Source organism: Trachurus japonicus, chromosome 13 (assembly GCF_045865225.1).
Source record: "Trachurus japonicus isolate A0001 chromosome 13, Traja_1.0".
Taxonomy (NCBI): Eukaryota; Metazoa; Chordata; class Actinopteri; order Carangiformes; family Carangidae; genus Trachurus; species Trachurus japonicus.
Window position 1 is genome coordinate 20,165,317 of NC_140919.1, and position 26,090 is coordinate 20,191,406.

At 41.9% G+C, this 26,090-nt stretch overlaps 1 protein-coding gene across 2 annotated transcripts in view; it reads left to right on the forward strand.

Annotated features, from left to right (window-relative positions):
- lekr1 (Leucine-, glutamate- and lysine-rich protein 1) overlaps positions 1–26,090 on the forward strand; it is a 77,020-nt gene that overhangs the window by 31,692 nt on the left and 19,238 nt on the right. For both annotated transcript variants that reach the window (XM_085795309.1, XM_085795310.1), the window contains exons 5-8: positions 4,385–4,548; positions 10,265–10,346; positions 20,215–20,292; positions 21,915–22,118. In XM_085795309.1, the coding sequence (XP_085651435.1) occupies positions 4,385–4,548; positions 10,265–10,346; positions 20,215–20,292; positions 21,915–22,118 (528 nt within the window). The remainder of the gene's footprint in view (positions 1–4,384; positions 4,549–10,264; positions 10,347–20,214; positions 20,293–21,914; positions 22,119–26,090) is intronic.

The window sequence follows — 26,090 nt, forward strand, 5'->3', positions numbered from 1 at the left end:
GAGACTGGGTGTAGCATGACATGATGAAGGTTTCGCAAGCCAAAGCAGGATGGAGATGAAACATAAAAACAAAAGAAACAAAAGATGGGGAAAAAAAGCAGAATATTGGTCTGAGTCACCCTGATTGGCTGTCCGCTCCTTGACCATACAGTATGCACGGCAGGAAGGCCAGGGCAGATGGGAAACAACTGTGCGAGATGATAGAGGGAAGACAATAAAAGAGAGAATGGAAAAACCAGAGGAGAGAAAGTTAATTCAGCTGAGCCACCGGTTATTTCCTGGAAGTAAAGCGAGAGATTGAAAAAGTCGTGAGCAGTTAATGACAGGAGAGGGGCAGAGGAGAGAGGTGGAGGTGAAGAGAGTGGGAGGGAGGAGATGAGACGTGCTTAATCAGGCCGCTGACATTGAAAGCTGCTAAATGAGTAAACCACTGGGTGAGCGAACGCATGCAGTCTCTTTCTCTCTGTCTGTTTTTCTCTATCTTTTGCCTTATCGCCGATGACAGATCTGGCTCATATCTGTTCCTCCATTTGGTGCTGTCAGCCTTATGATTTATGTCATCTGACATTATAAAACTGGCTCTCGTGACAAGCAGTGCCCATGCTCTCCTTCACTCTGCACGCACACACACACACACACACACACACGCTCTCAGGCACCACAGAGCAGCTCAGAGTTTCCCTCTCATCCCGCCTCGTCTCGTCTGAGACTCCGTTCATTTTTGATCACCTTAAGCCACAAACCCTGAATAAGAAAAACAACAACCACTCAGCCCTGCTGAGCTCTCAAAAACTGTCACATCACTTTGCACGCAAGACCCAGCCATGTTCACCATGTTTGTCTGAGGGTATACAGGCCAGTGTGTATTTCTGCAGGTGTGTTTTTTTGTGTCTGCCTATCCAGGATGTATTTTTCTGTGTCACGTGTGTGTGCGTGTGTATGTGAGAAAATAGGAAACTGTTTAGTGCGCTCTCACCCACATGTTCCCTCAAAAGTGTTCTTGGAATAACAGAATGTTCTGTTCCAGCACTCTAGTTTTCCAGGTCCACGCTTTGCATGAGTTTGTGACTTGATGGAGAGTGTGTGTTAGTGTGTGCGCACATGTGTGGGTGTGAGTGTGCTAGATAGTGCACTAGTGATCTTTCATGTTGCTTGAAGTGCTTTTGGTCTGAACTTATTTCTCTGTGAGTGAGGGAGATGGAGGAGAAAGAGGGAAACGAAGGGTGCTGTAAAACACGGCTGTGGCTTTTTCTTTAAGAGACAGTGTCGTCACATCATTTATTTCATTATCATTTTTATGTTGGCTTCTGTGTCTTTCTATGAAAAGCCGTTGTGTGCTGAAATCTAGAGAAGAAAGTGGTAAAAAGCCAAGCACTTTCAAAGTGCGGCGCACACTTCATACACACACAAGCAGCACAGCTGGACCCACGAGTCCTTGGCTTTTCACAGCTAGTCTATTAGCAACATTCAGCACCTCTCATCACCTGCTTTCATGGCATATCTACCTTTGTAACCAGCCATTACAACACATTTAGATATCACAGGTGAGTGACTGTTACAAGCAAAGAAGTACAACAAGTTCTTTCCATCTCTAAAAGGCACCGCGTCAGAGATATTGACTCATATGTGAGTGAATGGTGGGAAATTGAATACTCATTTGAGTGGGGACGACTTGATAAATGATCGACACCAGGGGCAGTTTCATACGACTGGTGTGACCCCCTTGATCTTTTGATCCACAAAATGCCATTGACTTGATAAACAGTGCCATCCGTCTCAGTACAACACCTCCTCTTCTCCCTTCTTTTATCTTCAGTACATCACTGTCTTGCCTTTATCAGTGGCTGGGGTCCCTGCCATCTCCTGGTAATTTGACCTTAGGTGTAACATTGTAGGACTGCAAATACCTTTTGTTCTTACTGTCTTTTGATCCATTTGTTATCCTGTATGACCACATGTAACTCTGTATTGAGTATCCCCCTGCCATCAACTGTATAACTGTTCTTCGGTGTGGGTCGGCCTATTGCCTCAGACCCAGTAGGCTCATTTGATGCAAAAAACTCACTTTAAGTCCTCAGTCAGGGTCTAGATTTCCTGAGAGAAGTCTGAAAACAGAGCCGAGATGAAATGCAGACTAGTTTGCTCTCAGTTTACCTGAATTACAGTGTTGCTGAAAGGTGTCACTATTTATGTTTGTGGATGCCAATACAAAAGGGACTGAGTTAGCACGAAAACCTCTTAGCTCTTTTTCAGTTGACATTTTGATAAGGTTCATAAGGCATTTGTGTAACTAGATTTAACTGAGCTCTTCTCGCTCCTCCTGTCACTGTTGACACCACAAACCAAAACTGAGTTTAAACCGTTTTGTGTAATGTCACCTGGATGTGAAATGTCATCCTGTTGCATAGAAAAAGTTTGGACAATTGCATCTTTAAGTCACCAGATGGAGAAACATTTTCATCTAGCAACACTTTTTGATTGTTTAATATCATATGGCCCTTAAAGCAGAAGTAAGCGATCCGGTCGTTTTGACTAACTTCCTGTCAGCGGATGGAGTTAGCAGTCTCCGCCCTTGTCCCTACGTCACCACATGCACGGGCATCGTCCTCAGTCTATGCAACTGCCCCCTTGGCTGCACACACAGAGAGGACCACCCCTTTATGCCGTTCTCTCTCCTCATTGGATAGATGTTGTAGGATACAAGGAACGTTTTCTCCTCGGCTTACAGCAGAGCAGAGTGACTGACAGACCCGTGTTTCGGACCAAACACTCTATATAAGTGATTGCTGTTGGAAGATATAACTATTTAAGACTTATATTAACACAAATATTCCGCTTACTTCTGCTTCTGCAGGAGGAGAAAAATACATGAATATTAAGCTATTTGTCTTAACTGGTCTTAACCCATGCAGACTTAACTAACGTTGACAGTAACAGACAGTATACCCAGAATCTGGCTGTGTCGCGGTTGCCAGAAACAATTTACTGTCGTTCTAGTCAGGGTGTCCACCGGCTCCGTGACCAGAGTGTCTCATGTGGCTTTTTACCACGCTCAGCAACTTTATGTGGCAATGTCTATTTTTGCTGGGGCAGTTCATGTCTCTGAAGTGTGTTGTACTTGTAAATGTATATAAATGCATGTATTTACTGGTATTGGCCTAACATTAATACGAACCGGCAGAGCATGACACTGCAGGATCCTGTGAACATTCGGCCAAAGACACGATGACTCTAACATCCAGATGTGGGCGTATTCTGTATAAAGCTCAAAAATAGTTGCAATCTCAAGAGTTCAGAACCTTCCAAAACAGCTGGAGAAAAAGAGAGAGTGAACAACATAGCAACAAGCATACACAGGGTCACGACTTTACGCTGCAAACTGATCCTGCTTGTAGCAATCTGTGCCTGCAGGGTCTTAAATGCTGACTTGGAAACTGACTCAGTTCTCTTGTGGTTAGTGTGTCTCACTTATTTAAATGTTCTGAAATTATTTGGAAGGTCAGTTACCGTTAGACTGAAATGCAGGACAAAATGTGTACGTGACATTGAGATATACAGCATTTGTTTACAAGTGGGCAAAGCTCTTTTCAATTAAGGAGCAGCTGGATTAAAAAAAAAAAATACTCTTGGTTTATCCAGGGAATGTTTCACAGAATTTACAGTATGCTCTCGCTCAGAAATACACACATTCACACCCAGCAGCAGTCACCACAGTCTTCTGCTCTTACGCACCGACAAACATGAGTAATTGGGGATTAAGAGCCATAAAATGTTATAAGATGAGATTTCAGTGGGTGCATCCTTCGAAGGATGTGGTCCATGAGGGTGTGGCCGTCATCAACCACAAAGGCCAAACCAAAATGAGACGGTCTAGTCTGTGCAGAATTTACTATTAATCCTCGGCCACTATTTTATTTACAGACTCCGTCACACTGTCATTCATTGCTGGCATGCAAAGGATCCACATGTTGGATCTTTTGTCGCCCGGGAAGTGAAGGGATGTTGACAGCTTTGTCATGCCACTGTGACTGTGTAGTCTTTCATCCTTCAATGGATGCAGACTGAGCAGAGAGAGCCCCTGTCAAAGGAGAGAGCAGCACACTGGGTTGGGATTTCACCACAGTGTTTTTGAGCCACTCCTTAAATATATAATAATTCTGTCCTATTCACACACTTGTCACTTTAACAGCACTTGTTAACAGCCACCTAGGTAGCATTCAACAATACTATCTCAATTTTAACATGACAGCTCCCTTAAGATGTTCATTTTAGCCAGATTTCCCTCCCCCTATGAAATGCTCTTAAGGAAATTTTCAGCTTCTATGTATTTAAATTTTCAAACTGTTACCCTCTGTATGTGTGTGTCTTTGTTTGTGTGGGCCAGAGGTTTGTGCGTGCGGCAGGAGAAGGCCTTGCAAGCAACTCTCTCCACTCTCCACTCCACTGGCAGCCAGCTCACTGATGTACGGGATTTCCTGAGCCAGCTGACGCAGGTCTGGCAGGCCTTCAAATCCCAGATTCTGCAGCACAGCACACAGGTGTTCTCAGGTAACACACGCACGCACACACGGTAACACGCATGCACACCAACTTAGCCTTCACACTTCAAGGTAGTACAGACAGAGGGAGAGAATGACAGATATTTGATTTATTACAGGACTTAAATACTGAGGAATGAGTGTAAGTTCAGCTAAAGTGTCGACTCGTAGTTCTGAGAACAGCAGCTGCAATGGATGATGATATAATATGTACTAGATGCATGTGTGTTTACAGTTGCTTCACAAATACACAAAACAGTTAAACAGCTTTTCAGCAGGAAGGAATGTGTGTGTTTTCATGCATATTTGCGTGTAAACGCTGTAAACTAATGAAATCCTTACAATACATTTTAAAGGGACTGACCAAACACTGCAGGCTGTGTGTGTGTTTGTGTGTGTGTGTGTGCGTGAGGGTATGTGTGATCATCGTTGACACTAAATGCCTGAAGGAGAGCTAACCTCAAGCTCACCTCATGGGTGGATCTTTTTTTGTCTCTGTGCTGCACGTTGCAAACAGCTGCCAAGTGTGCATATGTATCTGTGTGTGTGTGTGTCAGAGGCAGAGAGGGTGAGAGAGAGAAAGAGAGAGAGGACAGAGGGAGAGTTTGGTAGAGGAAGGGGGAAGAAGAGGAAAGTGGTCTGCTGTTTGTACTGATGCCGTGTGAGTATGTGTTTGTTCAGTGACGTGAGCATGAATGGCATCTGCTGCATAGACCAACAGATGCAATAAAATACACACCCAGGAATGCACATACACGCAAATATAAACACACACACACACACACACACACACACATACACAGTATAGACTGAGAAACCTCTATATTTTTTGACATTTGACATTTTTGACACTGTCCCAGAGAACCAGGGAACCATGGGAATGGACACGGCAACAGGAAACGAATTAGGACAAAGCACAGGACACACACTGAAGTCGGAAACTGTTTTCATACTAGTCCAGAAGTAGGCACACAAAAATGAGACGGAACCAGGATGTATAAAAACCCTTGGGTATTGCTGGGCTCAGATGATCAGACATCCACAGAGCACACACCTCACAAGTCACCTGTACATAACTCTAAACCGATCTGGGCGTTAGCCGGCAATTAAACCGTGCTACCTGTCTATCAGCGTCCTGTGGTTAACGTCAAACCAGCAGAAGAAAGGAGAAGGAGAAGGGGGAAAAAAAGGAGAGAAACATAAGTAGGTTGCCTAATGTGAGCATATGAATGTGGTTTATGGTTAGATGGAGAAAAAGAGGGCGGAGACGAGAGAACAACCTCAAGGGGTGGGGAATTTTATAGACAGCAAGACAAAGATGAGCACTGAGAGCAGTAGAAGATGAAAACATAATTAATCTCAGATCAGTTTTTGTGCAGTTGTCAGCAAATGACTTGTAAAACTTGATTTGAAAGTGATGGAAAGAGACTTTTGACTGTGGGAGGTTTCATTCAGCAATTTGAAGGAGGGCATAGGGTTGACAGTGAAATTGAAGGGAAAGGCTGTTACTAAGCGTGACTAAGAGTGTATGAATCTGCGTGTGTGTGTGTATGCTTATGACCGATGGTTGAACCGAAGCCATCTGCCAACACCCTGGGCCATCCTCAGACTGTATGGTATCTATTTCCCTGGGAGCCAACTTTGTATATGAGTGTGTTTATAGTGACAGCTAATATAAAAGCATCAAATAGGTTCTCACACAACTTTGTTCCCATCATCTTCCAGTTCCCACATCTGTCTCTTGTTTTTCCTCTCTCTGTTAACCTCACGATTTGATTAATTCACTGCTAATATGCAAATGTTCAGGTACTGCAACATACAGTATGTAGTATCACAGTAAAACAACAAACATCAGACGTCTGGCAGGCTGCAGTTGAGCTGAGAGTAGAGCTAAAATCAGCCACAGTTACCATCCGTTTTCATAATAAAGATATTTTTGACACCTTTCTTTGTGGCACTGCGCTGTTACTTGGAGGCCAAGTAGAAAAAAACCTTTGTATTCCAGTTAAGTAGAAATGATTTTCAAGCTGAAACAATACTCAGTTTCTCTTGAATCCAGGGATCTTTTCCACAGAGCTTCTGTGGTGGTGATTGGTGTTGTTTTTATTACATATAATAAACAAGGCTGGCACGCAAAAAGGGTTGTGGTACACAAGCAGTAACGTAACGTAATGTAAAGAGTTCCAAGGTTGAGCTGTGTGACTGTAAAGTAGCTATAATTTACACTGTACTTGTACCACAGTTTTCAGTGCTTCCAGTTAACTCCAAATACACTGTTTGCTCTCTCGTACATTTTAAATGTGAGCATAGCTGAAGGCAACGGGTGTGTCTGTGTTTGTGTGTGTGTGTGTGTGTGTGAGAGAGAGAGAGAGAGAGAAAGAGAGAGAGAAGAGCGTGTGACCAGTGTTTGTTGAATAGCAATAAACTGAATATTGAAATGAGTTCATTTATAGTCTATGATTTATCTGTTTGTTTGTTTTTATATCTTATGCAGCTGTAAAGCTCAAAACATATAATGAACCTCAGCAGAAGATGAGAATAGCCTGTTGATTAACTATTCTCAGTCAGATATGCGGTGCAGATAGTTTCTCTTGAATAACGCTGGGAATTTTCATTGTTGTTGTCCTTTCTTTTCTTTTAATAGCTTTCCATCTTGTATTTTTTTTTGTTGTTGTTGTTGTTCTACATTTACGCTTTGCTCCTTACACCTGTTTAACAACAACACTGTTCCATACAAGATTAGATCATATTGGCCTATTTTAGCTGGCTCGCTATCTGTGCATTACTGACATGACATGATTGAGTGTGTCTGTTGGATGTTTCTGGACATTTGCAGACATGTACAACCACCTACGTACACTCATTTTGACACAATTAGTCATAGCAGCTACAAATGTAATGTAATTAAATGACCAGAGAATTAATTGACTGCAGCACTGAAACGACCAACTCAGTAACCATACTATAAACCTGTTGCAGTAACTTAGTGGCCAACTGCCAGTAAGTTGCCCTAATATTTACTGCCACCGTGTTACACTGTGTGGGTCTGTGTGTCTGCACTGAGACACATAAAAGAAGCACTGTAGAGAAAGTCAGACAGCCTGGTTTGCTTTCATCGCGAAACCTTTCTGCTCCATCAAGTATTTATACAACTATTTCTGTTTGGACATGTCTGTTACTGTGTGTGTTTGTGACCGTTTCTGTGTGGCTTTTTTGTGCTGCTGTGTGTGTTTCTGTGAGTTCTTTGTACATGTGTTCTTGTGTGTTCTGTATGTGTGTGTGTGTGTGTGTGTGTGTCTGTCTGAGTCAGTGTGTGTGTTTCTGAGTGTCTTTGAGTGAGTGTATGTATGTGTGTGTGTCTGTGTGTTGCTTTACCCTGGCAGACCTCATCATGTCACAGTGACCAGAAAGCAATTATCGGTGTATTGCCGCTTTGAGGAGGACCTCCTACACTCCCCCCTTCCTGCTGAGAGAGAGAGAGAGAGAGAGAGAGAGGGGGGGGGGGTATAAAAGAAAGGGGAAAACAACCACAGAAAGAGAGGAAGAGGAATAGTTAAGTAGATGAAGAGAGGCTGAAAGGAGAGAGACAGCGAGGAGACGGATGAAAGAGAGAAAAACAATGTAAGAGAGAGGGAGGAAAACAGAGTCGGAGGAAGAGAATGTCAGGCTGACATTGCTGGATCGGTTTGAGAGCTTTCCAGAGCCACAGCGCCCTGCTGCACCGCTCTGAAGGACCCTCACAGACTCTCTCAGCCTCAACTCAATACACAGCACACACACACATGCACGCACACACAAATACAAACACAATACACCTCTTTAACACGCTGCAATACCCACGCTGCTACCATGTCAGCCATTCAAACAACTAGCCAAGACACCCACACAGAGCCTTTACCTAGTGGCCTTTTAGACTGATTTTTTTGCTATGTGAAACAGTTTCATGTGCAGCATTTGTGCTAATTGTAATGCTCTCAGCAATACTGGTATTACTAACCATAGCTCTTATACTAAATGTTTATTATTTTCTCTGAGCAGCCAACAGTAAGAATATCATGGCTCTACCTCTAAATTTTTTATAGTTTTTCATTATGTGCCGAGCAACAAGCATCTTATTCTGTTGCAGAAGAGTAGAACAGTTCAGTCTAGTTTCCAGTTTCCACAACTTTGAGTCATCTGTTTTCCAACATACATCAGATTTAAAGAGGCACAGTCCACCCTGCTGCCAAGTTTTGCACTCATTTTACTGCTTTGTTTACTGTACTGTAAATAACACTTGTACTGGCTATTTAGTTGCAGCATTACCTATACCTAAATAAAATAATATAATTACATGTTACAAAAAACGCCTGAAACATGAAATCATTGTCTGGCTTTATCAGTGATGTGAAGCAGGGCCTAGATAAACTTCACTTCAATTTTTTTTATCTGTCTACACTGACCACATAAGGACTTGCCCTTTACTTTAAGGCAAGTATTTTTCCTTATGGCTTGAACATGTCACTGCATCAAAATAAGGTATGCTTTACTCCCACTTGATTATTACCCAGGGTGTCACTGATTAAACTAAAAAAATAATTTGGTATTCAATATGTACTGGCATGTATACACAATAGGAACATTTCTTGTGTTGCTTATGCACATGAGGAAACTTTGATGATTTTAAGATCATGATTATGTTCTTATTTTCCTCGCTGTGATCTACAGGACATCCCATAGGGACAGTTCTTGTGTAGCACGCTTTTAAACGTAACAGTGAAGCTTTGCTGACCGCTGATGAAGCTGATGAAAATGATAATGTCGAAGATAACAGTAACAAATGTTGATAGGGATAATGCCAAGGTGGAGTTCATGGTGTGTCATTGAGCTATTCAATATTATATTATAGTGCTTTTCTGTTGCGTGACATTCACTCATGTCTGCAGCGCTACAGTCTGACATGCTGTCAGCCTGACATAAGGCCTGAATATTGCAGTTGTTTTTTAATAAACATATTCACGAGCCTGAAAACTCAATATGTAAAATGATACTCTGTACCTTTGTTGAGGAAGTTGTCCATGTTCCTCTTTCAGGAGTAGGCTACAATGTGTCTCAAGTGCTTAATTCTATCTTTGTTATAAGTTTTATTTGTGTTGTAGCTGTCAGTGTGAAAATGGACAGACAGTGAAGGGAGGAAACAGTAGCATTACAGCAGCTACTTGTATCAGACACACTACAACAGACTGCCAGACTGTGGTGTAAAGTTTCACGACTCCTTCATACTCCCTTCCTCTTACAACACTCCACTCCTCCTGCCATCTCTCGTCAACTGCTTCCACCTTTTTATGACTTTTCAACCCAGCTCTTCCTCCTCCTCACCTGCTGTTTTAGGTGCTTTCACGTCTGTGTCTGCAACTTGTCTCTGTTTTTCGTCTTCATCCTCCTCCACACCAATCCTGTAATTTCATTGGTAGGGTTTTTTTTTCTTTTTTTGCTCAAGTGTGAAGTAACAATATCTTAGAAAACTCTACCTGTCTATCTGTCTCTTTACTCTCCTCTGTCTCCGTCTTTCTGTAAGTCATACAGTGTAACAGCCTCCAGTGACAAGCCTGGCCCTGAGCCAGCATTATACGCAGGCAAGCTTTTGTAAGCCTTTACTGCATCTTCAATGTGTCAAGGAAACTCAAGTCTCTGTCTGTGTGTGTGTGTGTGTGTGTGTGTGTGTGTGTGTGTGTGTGTGAGAACAGTGCAGAGAGAGGAGCTGAAACATTCCGGCGAGGAGTTGCTGAAAATAAGAGAAGAGAAAGAGCAACTAACTCAGAAGTTGATGTAAGTGTCTACAATGCAGTAACACACACACACATACAGATGCACAGACACAGACACAGACACAGACACAGACACATATGGAAACACACACACACACACATGCAGCAATAGGGATACAGGTGGGTTGTGGTATTTGGAATATGCCGGGTGAGGAGCAGGTCAGCGCAGGGGTTGGCTATATGGTTGATTTCCCTCAACCAATCAAAACCGCCTGTACAACCCCACTGGCACGACTGAAACCAGGAAATGCTCACGTTCCTCATACCAGGCCTGCTAAGCTGCATCAACAGAGGATTTGACTTGTATACACTCACACAAAGGTCTACAAAGGAGTTATGACTTGAGGAGAAAAATATGCGCCTGTGGCTTTTGAAAATATGCTGATGAAGAAGCTCTATCAGTTCAAACATTCTGCCATTCCTCTGACTTTTTTTTTCTTCTTCTTCCTCTCCCATCCTTCTTCATAACTAAACCTGCAGACACATACAGTATATACTCAAACTTAAAGGGATGGTTCAACATTTTGGCAAATTCGCCTATTGCCATAATTCCTATAGTCTTAGGAGTAGGTTCATTACCTTTAATTGTCAGTGCAAGCTATTTTTAGAACGGCGGAGCAGAGCCACGAGCTGCTCAGAGCTATGCTACGGAGGCTAAAGGGATTTCTTGGTTTCCCTCATCAAACTCATCAAATACACAATCCAACAGCTCCAAAACGCTCTGGTGGACAAGTTGGGACCTGCACATTCACCACGCTATGAAATAATAATGGTTACGAAACTGAGGTGTTTTCTAGGTAAAGACATGGCTGCTCGGCAGAGTGACTTCAAAAGCGAAAGTAGTTCTGAGTATTTGCTTCATGTGTGGTAATGTTACATAATTAGGGTCCGGGCAGCTAAGCTGCCGGGACACTATTGTATTCCTAGGAATTCTTCTTCTTCTTCTTCTTCTTCTTTCTTTCTTTCTTCTTCTTCCAAGGAAGTCATACTTCCCATGGGCGAAAACTCACCAAACTTTGCACAAAGGTCCAGTCCCATGCCAGATGCACTCAACTCCAAGGACATGTGCCCCCCCCTCCTACGGGGGGGCACAATAAGCGTTTAAATTTAAAAACTTTAAAAATTCCTACCAAACCAACGGTAGATGCTACAGTGTTGAAACTTCACCACAATGTAGCCTCAATACTGCTGAAACTTTTGTCCACTTAAACTTATTACAAATTATGAAGTCCATCACTCTGTTTTTTTCAATAACTGTAAAACTTTTAAAATGTATCTCCTCCCACAATTTTTGCTCAATTGTCACCAAACTTGCTACAGAGCATCTCCAGACCGTCCTCCACAAAACTTGTTTCTCGGATTTTTGATTAAGCAAAAATTGAGCCTACAGTGCATGAAAACGTTTGACTGTAAACAGTACTGTAAACATATACCATCAAATTCTTGCTAAATACATTTTCAAACTTCCTGAAAAAAAATGAGAATATTCTGGAGTCATGGTTGATGAAGTTTAGCAAATATCAGAATTTTAATTCAAAAACTGAATTTTTGAGAACATTTTGAATTCTGCTCTCATGGAAACAACTGCAGTCAATGTGAGAGTGGAATTTATAAACATCATATTTTCTCTTATGAAGCAAAACACGTATCATTAAAAACAAATCACCAACATTTCCATGCTGTCAAGATGCAATTTATGTATTATCAGATTTTTGTTTAGATGACTGAATTATTGACATTTTGACCATTTCATCACAACAGCTGCCCGGGCACTGGCTCACCTGAGTGGATAAATGAAGCTACACAGCAGGTCTCACTACAAGCTAATTAGCTCAGCGAGTTAGGAGCTGGTTCTTGGTGTCAGAGATTGTGAGTTCGAGACCCAACAAGGATGATGATGACAGATCAAGATGTCACATGTCCTCAAGCTGTTTTGCTGTCTAAATGCAATTTATGTATTAACAGATTTTTGTTTAGATACTTTTTGAAATCTGCCTTGACAACAGCTGCCCGGGCACTGACTCACCTGAGTGGATAAATGAAGCTACACAGCAGGTCTCACTAACAGCCAATTAGCTCAGCGAGTTAAGAGCTGGTTCTTGGTGTCAGAGATTGTGCGTTCGAGACCCAGCAAGGGAGATGATGACGATGATGATCCAAATAGCTTGGACTGGACCATGTGCGAAAGCTCTTAACATCTTAGACTCATAGTAGATGTTTGACAAATACATATCATTATTTTACCTCAAAAACTGATTTTTCTTTTTACTGTGGTTTCAAATCTGCCTACACGACAGTGAATGGCTTACTCAATTTGTGAAGCCACTGTTGAATGCCACTTGTCAAGTAGCTCAGTGCGATAGACAACAGTCTTTGGTTCCCGAGGTTGTGGGTTCAATCCTCAACTAATGCAAATTGAACATTATAAGGTCAACTGTCCTGTGTTCCTATTCTCCTGTTTGTTGCTCAGAATTGCCTAAATTTGCCCAAAAGTAGCCCGGACCCGACCCATCGCTGCGCAGCAGCTATAATTATACGTTATTATCTCATAGCGTGGTGAATGTGCAGGTCACAACTTGTCCACGAGAGCGTTTTGGAGTTGTTGGATTGTATATTTAGTTTGGTGAGGGAAACGTAGAAATACCATGAGCCTCCGTTGCGTTAGCTGAGCAGCTGCGTCTCTGCTCCGCCGATCTCAAAACAGCTTGCACCGACAGTTAAAGGTAATGAACCTACTCCTAGAACCATAGGGATTATGCCAATTTGCCAAAATGTTGAAATGTCCCTTTAAGGTAGATGCAAAGGTTTTGAAATTCTCTCAGTAGTCATGGAAGAAACCTAATTTTTTTATTGTCCCCAGCAGTGGGTAAGGGGATCGCAAAGTCTACCACCAAGCATGACTATGAGATGGATAGCCATGAAATTGTTTACAGACATTCATGGTTTTCATCCGCTAATCATTGAAATGTCCAATGACGGCAGGGGAAAACCTTTTAAAAGTTTTTAGTGTGTAAAAGTTATCTCCATGCACACAGTATGAAGGGCTTTCTCTCTGTTGGCTCACTATTGACTGTTTTTACACAGCTTGATCTGGTCACTGCAGGTCAGGTTTTGATGTCCATTAAAATGCAAATGGTTAAATTATTCCATATTTGGCCGTATCATGACACTGGTTTGCACTGTACAGTGGCAACCTTTTGAAATGTTTGCACGCACCCCACAGTCTGAGTTATACTGTTATTTTTAAGCAGCACAGAACGCTTTTAATCAAGTTCTCATGACGTCAATTGTAATATTTGCAAAATCAGCCACTTCAAAGGTTTACACATAGACACAGAAATGGACAAATGCCCACACACACTCGCAGATACACAGAGACACAAACATCCCCCCTACACACAAAGGGAGTAAATGTTAAATATTGCTTCTATCGGATAATCAAAGCATTAAAGGACTACTTGACCTGACAAACTACAGATGAAACACTCATTTGTTCACTAATGTTTGCTCCTTCCTTCTGTATAAACTCCACATCATTCTCCTTTTTCTGGCTCCCACATTTTTTGGTTGTAAACTTTTGACCTTTTAGAAAATACAGATTTTCCTTTTCTGTCTTTTTTTCTTATCGGTTTCAAAGCGCTGTCAGCTTCAGTTACAGGAAAGAAGACGATCTTCTACAGCTATGTGGTAGATTCTGAATGTGAGCCTGTACATATGTAACTTTTTTGTATTTCTGCGGAAGGATATCGTGCGTGTGTGTGTCAGCTTTGCTACACATACATTGTTTGCACGATACATCCAGATAAACGTGAAGAAAGCGTTGAATATACGCGGTATGACATATTTTATCTTACCTTTGGTTGTTGAATTATTTAGTATTAATAGCACTTTTGTGTATCTTTGTGCAACATCGTCTTGGTATCTTGATACAGATTAGAGTTTATGAGAATATGTTGCATCCTGTTTCACTCGCACAAACACAGATAACAAACACAGTAGACAGTCAGATGCAACATGTGGTGGTTTTACTGTGTAAAATACTGAGCCTTTCTAATAATGTGTGTCTGCAGACATTAGATGAAGCATTAATTTATTTCATGGATATTCAGACTTCATCTTTCCCTCATTCAATCATGTGTTTCTTCACTGCCCTCCCTTCACACACACACACCCACCACTAATTCTTTCACTTTATCACATTTTGACTGCTTTTGATGTCAGACAGATGTGTTTTATATCGCACTAATGAAACCATATGGAAGTAGTGCAAGATATTTTCAGTTATGATTAATACATCATCCCCCGTTACTCATAGAAGTATGGTTATATGATTTGATTTTTGAGTTGCTTTCCAGCTTCTCACGGTCTGTTATTATCACTGAAAACTCTTTACTGACCGCCCACCTCCACAAATTTGACTTTTGTGTGTGTGTGCATGTGTGTAGAGTTCATGTCCATCCAATTCAGGGATCAAGGAGGATGGAGGGGATGTTTGCAGTCGCACGCGACCCACCCAGACATATGGACATATGCTACAGGGAGAATCAGCCTTTAGGCCATGTTGCATGATGAGGTGTGTGTGGAGGAGGAGCTGGCGGATGTGCTCAAGTCTGAGACTTTATTGCATGATAAGGAGTGTGAGTGTGTGCATATGGAGAGAGGATTGTAAAGAGGGAAAACAGGGCTTGTGTTTATCTGAGCAGCTCACCTCAGCCACCCAGTGTCTACACTGCAGCATGGTGTTCAATGTTTAACTTTAATGTTTTACAGAAGAGAAAGCACACTAAAAACATTCTATTTTTAATTTCATATTTTTTATATTTAGCTAATTTGTAAGGACACTTCTATTGAAATGCATTTTGTTATAACATCAGTTGTATTTATCTTGTCCAAATTCACAAGTTTTGTTTAGAGTTTAGAGTTTCACCGTCTCCCCTTAGATCTAAGGTTCTGATGGGGGAAGACCTTTTATAAACTTCTGTCTTTATAGTTGTCCAAAAATACCTAGAAAATAATACCACACTGTTAAAAGAAATGCCAAGCTAGAGGTGTGCATTAAAACAATCAATAAATGTATTCCATTAGGAGTAATATGTATTTTAAATTAGCAAAAATCAAAGTACAAAAATAAAGCAATTTACAAAATAGTGGGTTTTTTAATTTGAAAATATACATATAAATCTAAAATAAAGCACAAGCTATATCTCTAGTAAACATACCTAGTTACAATCTAGTTAATGACGAAGTGTAGTGAACAAAACCTTCAGCCAGCGATTTCTCTCCCATGTCTCCTGTGTGGCAGACAGTCAGGCGAGGTCTAGACTGAGGTCCAGATGGGACGTCTGACTTGATCGGCTAACCTTCCTTTCACTGTCCAGCTGATGCTGATTGGTCGCCTGGTCAAACACCCTCCCTCCCCACAGTGGCTCCGTGTGGGTTATGTGACCTGTTTTCTTTTTCAGTCTCACTTCCCTTCGTACGAGCTCCTGAACCCGCAAGAACCGCAAGGACAAAAAAAAAAAAAGTACCACTTTTGTTTGTGTGTGAGATGTGTTGCCATGACGACTGCCCAACCTTTAACCCAGACCCACACACACACACACACCTCCATCAGACATCAGTGTTCCGCACCTGTTGCGCTTCTGTGGCGCCAGCCCGTTGCCTCGGAAACGCACACATACACACATATTTCAGGGGCGGACTAAGGACAGAGAGCGGCTGTGGAATCCTTCTGATCCCAGCATGCAATCTGATCAGCATGCCAGAGAGACACTCAAGGGCAGTTTGTTTTGTCATGACTGTTTATACACACACACACACACACACACACACACACACACACATACACACAGATCTCTTGTCAGTCTTGGCTGATTCACCTTAATATTAATCACTATCTTTGCACAATAGAGACCAGTGTTTTTCAACCTTGGGGTCGCCTGCAATTCAAATGGGGTCAACTGAAATAGTAATTGATAAAAAAAAATAAAATACTGATACATTTTTACTAATTATTATTCTTTTAAAATTAAGACCAAAAACACCACACATAATCTTAAACAACTGCAATCTATACTTCATAGTTCAAATAAAATGCAGCATATAAAAATATCTGAGCTGGCGCATCTTGATTGACGGATGCAGGGTTGCCAAAAATTTGTGATGTCAAAATGGGGTCACAAGCCAAAAAAGCTTGACATAGACTATTAATATGAGAGTAGTGGATTTGAAAGGCGCATGTATTACGAGATCTTTTATCGGCTGATTTACAGTCTTTCACGTCAGCAGGAGCGACGGGCATTTCCAGCGTGAGGGCAGTTTGACAGCACTTGTCAGAGCGACTCCGAACCCCTTCCTCTATGACATGTACGTAAAAAGGTGCGGGGAAGCTTACCACTGCTCTCTGATTGGCAGGGGACGCTGAGCTCATCCTTTCATCAGAGGATGAACACATGGATCATCCAACACAGACGCAGGCCAGGTTGAAAGGCTGGATTAGAGGGAAGAGAGAGACAGATGAAAGACAGGATGGATGCACTGAGCAAGGGAGGAGAGATGAAAGAGTGGATGATGGAATGAGTGAAGGTCAAGAGAGAGAGAGCAAAGGATTGATGTGATTGATGTGATACAGCTTGTTTTCATCAGACTGATGCACGCCGACTGTTGCTGTGCGTGTTCATGCATGTGTGTGTGCGTGTGTGCGTGTGTGCATGTGTCGTCTGTGTGTGCGCGCGCCCGTGTGACTGTGTTACGTTGGTAAAATACCTATTGATCTCAGGGTGTATCCAAGGACCTCATTTCCCAGAAGATCTCGCTCCGCCGTTTGGCTGACACACAAACAGATACACACAGACGTCTTTCTAATTCTCCCTCCCTGACCTCACTCCTCCGTTTATCTCATATTAGATAAAAATCAGTCACAGCCCTTTGGGAAAGAGGAAGTCTTTTTTCTTCCTCCCAGATTCAAAAGAAATCTCACTCCTCTTGTTTCTTTCTGAACCCCCCTTCTCTTTCTTTCTCTCTCTCCCTTTCCGTTATCATGTGAGCACATGCTGCACAAGAAATAGACTTTTCCTGAAACGCAGAGAGGCTTTTTTTTTTTTCTTTTATGTGACTGTTTGGTATTTTGGCTTTCTTGCCAAACACCACAGTGGGAGGGGAGGCTCAGCAGGGTGTCACTGGTACATTACAATTTTAGTGTCAAGATTCACCATGTCCTACTTCTCTGTCTGCCACCCATCTCTTCCAGACTGGATAAACAGACAGCTATGCACAGTTGTCTTCACTTTAATTCGCTGAGGCACACCCACATGTTTTGCTTGTCTGCTTCACTTTCATGATACATCATTTGACCAGTTGTCACATCCAATTACACGGAAGAAAATATTTTTATTCTGATGATAGAGTGAAGATTAATGTTTGATTCTTGTCAGCATCTGTCATCCACAACAGCTGATTAACTGTCCTTTCAAGCAGCTGGAGGCTGCAGGTATGTGCTCCATCTGCAGGCTGTAATTCGAGTGGCACTGTAACGGTTCTGACAGCTGAAGTTGAAGTCTCAAAAGCGAGACTCATAGGACAGGTAGGTAAAAGTCAAGAAGCTCTTTGCTTAGGTCAAGCAGGGTTGGTATCAGCCAGAGAAAGTACACAAATCAGACAGGGAGCAGGCGGGCCAAAACAGATACAGGCAAAGGTCTGGATCAGGTTGGCAAGGACTCAAGAGCACAGGCTGGAAACACGGAAAATAATCTGGCAAATGACTACAGGAACAGGGCTATACTAAGAGAGTAATGAGGCAGTGAGAGACTGGTGGGCAGGTGGACAGGGAGGTCAGGCCATGCAAGTGGCAGAAACAGGAGGTGACAACAGGGCAAGTGGGATTGGCAAGGTCTGCCTGCAAAGAGAGATGTTAATGAAAGGCAACAGCAGCAAGAGCCAGGTGAGACAGAAGAGAAAACCAGACCAAGGCGGAGGTGGCTCACCTGACAGATGCACACTGTTGTGGTGTGGTTACAATGCCAGATCTGCTGCGGTTACTTTGGATGGTTACGTGCAAGTCGTGACAGGTGGAGACAGTAACGTCTGTGGGTCGCACACAGTTAACTCAGTTCCACAGAAGACAGGACAAAGCCATTCAGGAAGAGCTGACACGTGTGTTTGTAACCTGCTCTCATAATGGCTCACTGATGATGAATAATAATGGATTCCTTCGAATTTCACCTTGATTTAATGTGTTCACAGGGCTCATTGCACGCCAACAGCCGCAAAAAAAAAAAAAAAAAAAACTCCACCACTCCCTTGGTGCAATGTGCACTTGACTGCACTTTGAACCCTCTCTGTCTTACCGTAATTCACAAATACCACCACCTGCTGTCTTACTCTCTTACATTTACTCTCTCTGTCTCGGTTCCTGTTTCACCTCTGAAACAAAGTCAGGAACAGGAGTCCAGAAGTTAAGTGCTGGTGGAAACAGCAGCTGGGAGTCAGATATCATGTCATCTCCGACCTTGAAGACAGAAAGTGTAGAGAGAAAAGAGAAACAAGGGACAGGCACAGACAACTGTAAAGTATGAATAGCATACTGTAGCTAAATAGGCAGAATGCAGCAGGAGCACTCAGGGGCCTGCTCTAAATCACCAGTAGCTGTGACAGCATGGGAGGGGAAGGAGGTTAAAAAAAGAGAGCAAAAGAGAGAGAGAGAATGAGGGAGAGGAAATGGGATGGAGATGTGTGATGAGAGGTACAAAGAGCGGGAAGCTGATAACTTATGCCAGACAGCTGTGAGTGTATTACCGTGTATGTGTGTGTCTGGGTCGCTATCTGTATTGTCACAGTTAAACTACAAAAATATTTCTATTAATATTACACTAACACTATCAACGTGAGATGGTTTAGTTACAGTGTCACTGTTGTAGCATTATTGACACTTAAAAGGAGCAAAAGCCAACCAGTCAACAATCTATTAGTTAATGATGTGATGAATTATTAATACAGCGACAATCTGAACTGGCTGTTTTACAGGATCGACTTTAGAAAAATGGAGAAATAATTCCACACAGTTGGAGCAGTTGTTGAAGATTGGCAGTGAAAACAGGCTGTCTGTCTGAGCTCAGACGTGCAAGCCCTCTCACTCTGTATCCTCATTGCGTGTGGCTGCAAGGTCACAGGGCTAGACAGCCAGCTACACACACACACACACACACACACAAACACATTAACTGATCATGCCGCCAGAGAGGGGATTAGGCTGAGAAGCCGACAGGGTTAGGAGGGTTAGGGTAAAGTCTGTGTGTGTGTGTGTGTGTGTGTGTGTGTGTGTGTGTGTACGTGTGTACACAGGAGTTTGGAGTACCACATACTGTCATGGCATGCAGAATTAGAATTAAAACTGATTTCCAATTTACTTTCTCAAGAGCGAGGCAGCAGCTGCACATGGTCTTCCGTGGTGATCTGAAAACACACTGCACATGCATGTAGCTTTTTTTCACTTTGAATTCAACAGCTAAAAACATAAGAATTGTCTTATGTATTCATGTCTTTCAAGCCAAAAGAGTGGAGATGTTCATAAAGCTGTTCTGAAAATTTGCTGATCCCAGAGGGAGAATTCATTGTCAAGCTTGGCTTCTTCCACGAGGAGATTCAAGCATTGGAGATGACAGAAAAGCTGTTTTGGTATTTTGCTCAAGTACTTTTCAATGAAATTTGAAATTGTAAAAACATACTCTCTGAGTAAATATTAAATTTGCCTCTGCCTGAATGTGAAATGATGTTACATGCTATTTTCAGTTTTGTCAGTCTATCTTGGTCATAAATTTACAGACTCAACTGGCAAAAATTCTGTAAACCTGCCGTCTACTGTGTGTCTTCAGGGAGCAGACGAAACAGAGCGAGGAGCAGCTGTCCCAGCAGGAGAAGTCTGAGAGGGAGAACAGGGGAGAACTACTCAGGTACACTCACCTTTTTCTCAACGTCTTTGTTTTATCTCTTGAGGCAAATTTTCTTCCCTTTCCTTCTGCAACTTTCCCCAATCTTTGCACTTATTTTCCTCCATTCATCCTCTCCCTGTGCTTAATCTCTCTCCTCCATCTCTTTCCTACAAAGAGAGAGGTGGGGATATTAGTGTCAGCTGAAATCTGCTCGTGGATCAGTTGAGGAGATCTTAGGCCCCATAAAGTGCCAGTGACACAACAGAGAGTCTCGTGTGAGGCTGGCGCAACAGATGGAAGCACTTCTTAGTTGGCGTGGAGTCATGTTTCTCACACACACACACACATACACACACTCATTTGTGCACAGAGGCACGCACATATTGTGGATGTGCAGAGGCGCAGTGGTACTTCTGTTGAAGCGCATCACACTAATAAGCAGGCAGACACATGTGCACACACACATACACACACACACACACATACACACACCCAACCCACATGCGTACACCCACAGACAGACATATACACAAGGAGCCTCTCATCTTTCCACGCAGGCGTTAGATGTATGTGGGGTGTGTATTTTTTCACATGCTATCTGCTGGTATTCTTTCTCTAAGCCGCTGGCAGCCTGGTGTGTTCAATTACACTGTCGATTTATTTCCCTTCCCACACAGCAGTCTCTGATTTCACCCTTTGGCTCCTATATAGTTCAACATATGATAGGGCTCCACTTGGGGGGGGGCGGAGGGGATGAGATTTAAGGAGGTGGGAGCAAACTTACCCCCTGTGGTTGACACAAATTTAATGGGAGACATCAATTCTTCAAATTGTCTATGACTGGAGACCATGGGTGCCTATGGATAATGTTTATCTGGGTGAAAAGCTTCTCTGTCTGCAGGGAAATCAATAAGTAGATGTTATCTGGTGCTTGGAGCTTTTAAGTCGGATGGGTTGTGAATTTGTGAACAGTTTCGCTTTGTCCACTTGCTCTTAAAAGGGTTTTTGTGAATTTCTAGTTTATCTTCTTACGTCGACCTGAAACTGCCAAAACACTGACTATAAAGATACTGCCACTTTTCCTCAAGAAGATGTCTGCATTCTCAGTATCTCTTGATGGGTCAGAGTTCTTCACTAGGGCTCTAATGTACAAATATTTGGTGCTTGAACTGCGGTTTAGTAAGAAAAGAACGATGGTTGTTTGAACTACTGCTCCATTTGGTGGTGCGTTTTTATTTTTATTAAATCATTCAATTTACAATATAATGGAGAAAAAGAAAAAGGGAACAAGAAAGAAGAACAAGGAAGAAAGTGCACAGACGGAAAAATGTATGCAAATATATCGTTACACAGGGAAAGATATAACAATATGTATATAAGCGGTAGGTCCAGGGTTTAGAGTTACTTCAATCATTTTGTAAGGAGAGAGAGAGAAAATGTAAGGAGATAAGGAGACAGAGACGGTTGGAGAATAAACGGCTTCTCTCTTATGTAACAGACTTGCTCTGATACCTGCACTCATCTGTCAACGTGGAGGTATAGAAATAGTGTGCGCCCGCAGGAATGTGTGTGTGTTTTTTTCCAAACATGTATGCACATGCACAGTAAAGACAGCAAACTGTGCTACTGCATTTCTGCAACAGGTTAAAGGAGGAGCTGGAGGAGAAACACAACAGGTGGTTGTCATGCCTACAAAGGTGCGACGCCATTCAGGAGCAGCTGTCGTCGTGGCAACAGAGAGAGGAGCAAATGAGCCGGAAGCACTGTGCCACCCGAGAGGAAGTGACACGACAGAGGGAGGCCCTGGAGAAAGCCGAGCAGGAAGCAAGCCAGCTGAGGAGAGAGAGGTCAAGATTGTGATGTCTGTTCTACTCTATTTACATCGTCCCTAATCAGGGCCCCTAATTACCATATTCTGTTCTGTTCTGTTCTGTTCTGTTCTGTTCTGTTCTGTTCTGTTCTGTTCTGTTCTGTTCTGTTCTGTTCTGTTCTGTTTCCATTCTGTTCCGTTCCGTTCCGTTCCGTTCTGTTCTGTTCTGTTCTGTTCTGTTCTGTTTCCGCTCTGTTCTGTTTCCGCTCTGTTCTGTTCCGTTCCATTCCGCTCCGCCCTGCCACTCACAACCTGGAAAATTTGGGTAACAGGAGAAACCGATGTTTGAAGCTCAAAAAATAGTTTGATTATCCACACACTTAACCGAGTAGTTCAACACTTTTGGAAACAGCTGTCTTGATTGGAAACAGTTGCAAGACAAAAACAAAATATGATAGGCAAAACATATTATTATTATTATATTGGGAAGGTAATGTAAGATATTGAGTCACAGTGCCAAACTGGATGCTCTGGGTGGATCAGATGACCAGATAAACTTTACTGGGAGCCAGTATCAGTGCATGGCAGCACTCTGCTTTTCTTCAGAGCAAAACCACAACCAGACTGGTGTCTGTCTGGACCCCTGGGTGGGAAATCGACTGTTTTGTTCTAATGCTAAATATTTACAACCCCATTGTGCCTAAGAGGATATGGGATAAGTAAAGGCAGGAATCACATGTACCGGTATCTGTTTTTATCAATGGAAAACCATGAGCGTACATCCTTTCTATTGGTACAGAGTGAGTAGATGTCATAGAAAGCCATGCCTAGTCTCTTATGTAGGCATCATCTCTGTGTGGCTGGCTCATACTGCTCAGTAACCTTGCATTTAGGCTTTTTTTTAATCCATTATCTTGTTTTTTTCATTAACATTGATTAGATGTCCTTGATTGCAGTTGTTGCCAGCAGAGAGAACTCAGACCTCAGGGTCTAGAGTTTTAAGATGACTTTCAACATTAAATTTAATTTAATAAGAACTGGATCATACTGTTGTCAGATCAAAACAAATACTATTGTGTATATGTGTGTTTAAGAGCAGATGGAAACTAAGTTTAGCTCAATAAAACTAGTTTTTAGATTTTCAAAAAGATTTCATTTCATCTAAGAGGATTTCTTTAACCCTCATACAGTATAATTGACTTAGTTCAAACTTCATTTCACCTGTAGGCCTACCCTTTTATCCTTTGTGTAAATTAGACATACGTATATCACCACCACCTATACAGAGTGTGTTATCATGCTGCAGCGTTAGCCATGATGATTAATTAAAGGTAAGTATTGCTACCTTTATAGGTATAGCTGTATTGTTTGATTGCAACCAATTAATTACATCCTTTTTCACAAAAATGAAAAATGTCAGTCACCTGTAAAAACACCATCCAATCATTTTGAACACCACGAACAAATGCATTGGATCATGATGCGTCTATCAAACTGCCATCTTCCCCTCCCTCCCCCCTCTGCATGTACCCCTCTTCGTGCACTAATCACGCACGTGCTGAGTCTTTAACAATGTACGATACAGAAAAGACAATGCCAGAGCTAGGGCTTATGGTAAATAATTCATAGAAATGAGTATAAATAATATTTTAAAAATAACATGTAAACCATAAATAAATATTAAATAATAGAACATAAACAAACAAAATAAAAGCACATCCACATATGAAAGAGACATTAAAATACTCCTATACTTTCTATGGAGCATTTCCTATGTTTGTCTTTCCAGGCAGCAACTCATTGTTGACAGTCATAGTTTACAGATACAGATATAGGCCTATGTATAAAAACAAATCCATCATCACTCAGCTCCTCTGTATTACAAGATAATCAGTATATTTTCAGTACCAGACCACTGCAATTACACTCTCCCTTCTCTGAAAGAGATGGTTGCTAGGTGAACAAAAAGGCTTTTCATGACCGTTTGTAAGTAGTTCTGCTATGGCTAATCTTTTATCTTTGTGTGGGTCCTAGTTTTTAATATAATGCATTATGGGTTTTGTAGCTCTAGATTATAAAGTTGTTTGTGAGCCTGTGAAAACAAAAGAAACCCCTTGTATGCAAGGCATTGGAGGAAGGGAGGAGGAGGAGGAGGAGGAGGAGAATTTCCTATCTCTGCCTTTCCACACATGACCCAAGAGGTCAGCCCCATGTTGAGGGCCACAGGTTACCCTACTGTCCCATAAATCTGTATGATATACATACACAAATGCACAAATCTGCCCGCTGTTCAGCTCTCCTGCACTACAGCACACATATATTACAATACATTTTCCCTCTGTGTTTCTTTCTTGGACATAAGATGTCGACTTGGCCTCAGTGCAAGGAGACTTACCACATATCAAACTGCTTCCAATGACTTCACTGCAACAACAACCAGAATCCTACTGGAAAAGCACATTGTCCCTTGACCCCTGACTGCAGACAATAAAACTGAGACCCTTTCTAAATCAAGAGTCCTGCAACAAATCCTGGGGATACTTTGATCATCTAGTGAAATCACCAGAGGGCCAAATTATATCTCTTCAGCTCCAGAGCTCTCCTCACCACAACTGCAAGTTCAGTTTCAAAATGTCAGTCAAATCTCCAATGGCAACAGACTTACAAGGTTTATAGCCTCGGAGATGCAAGACAGGGACGATGGAACCAGCTAATTATGTCCAGATTGTGCCATCGAGCAAACTGACCAGCTTGTGACCCCAGAACACTCCAGTCAAGCTGATCCTTTCCAGAGATCTCTGAGCAAACAAACAGTTCACCAGTTTCCTCTGCAGCAAACTTTATGGCCCATGGAAATATTACCACCAGAGGAACCACAAAACCATCTGAGATAAAGCTCCACTGAGTGTGTGTCCACACGCAAACACACACCTCCCCCACACACACATCTCCAGCAGACCTGCAGTTTTTTGTCTCTTGTGAATGTCAGTATATCATGTGATGACCCCAGTATGGACTTGGCCCAACTTAGTCTTGGGAAACTTTTTATTTTTATTTTTTACAAATGGTAATCTGTTAAAAAAAAAAAAACAGTAGCATCCCATTTTTATTGAGTGCGGGTGTGTGTCTATCATTATCAGCATCAAAGCAGCATTGGTATTCTCCTGAGGAGGAAATGTTCCAACAATCCCATAATGCCGTGACACTCACAAATATGAAAAAAAACAAAACAAACAGAAACACTGACAAATGGTTATGGAAAGCCATTTTTCTTATTCAGCAGCTGTCTCTCCAAGTAATAAATTGAGGACCTGACATTGAAAAGAAGTATTTGAGTGCAGGAGAGCCAAATACATTTCAAAATTACAGTATGTATATAGTGTGTCATATAGGTTTAACTTTAATGTATAGACTTCATATCCTCACTCCTACTTATTCCTACTTATTCATATTGTCACGCCTACTTGTTGCATAAGATGATTTTGTGTTTGCCTTTTTAGGATCTGAAACAAACCTTATGGTGGGTATCTCTCACTTGTATGTGTTTGTGTTTGTGCAATTTATCATTAGTTCATCTGCTCTTCACCATCATTAAAATCTTAACTGCCTCCAGTCAAACTCACTACATCTTATGTCCTTTCTATCCTGTTGGCAAGGAGGCCCAGCAGCGAGTGTTGCATAATGAAATCAAAGTCTCATGATGGGCAGGGATTACAGGTCATTTGTGAAAACTTCCTTTGATTTTTATTATTCTGTCGAATAATCCTATCAAAGAGTGTGAAAACAATGGCACCTTGTGCTGTGGATCATGAGGTTAATTAGATAGAAGAAATCATTTGCACAATGTAACAGTCTGCCATGTAAATACACCAGTTTCTGGAGTTCAGTCAGATTGTGAGGTTTGTTGGTAAAAAAGAAAAACCAAAAAAACCAAAACAAAAAACCCCCCACAAATGTTAGAAAGCCAAGACTCAGTGACAGACTTGAAAATGAAAGCATGTCCTCCAGG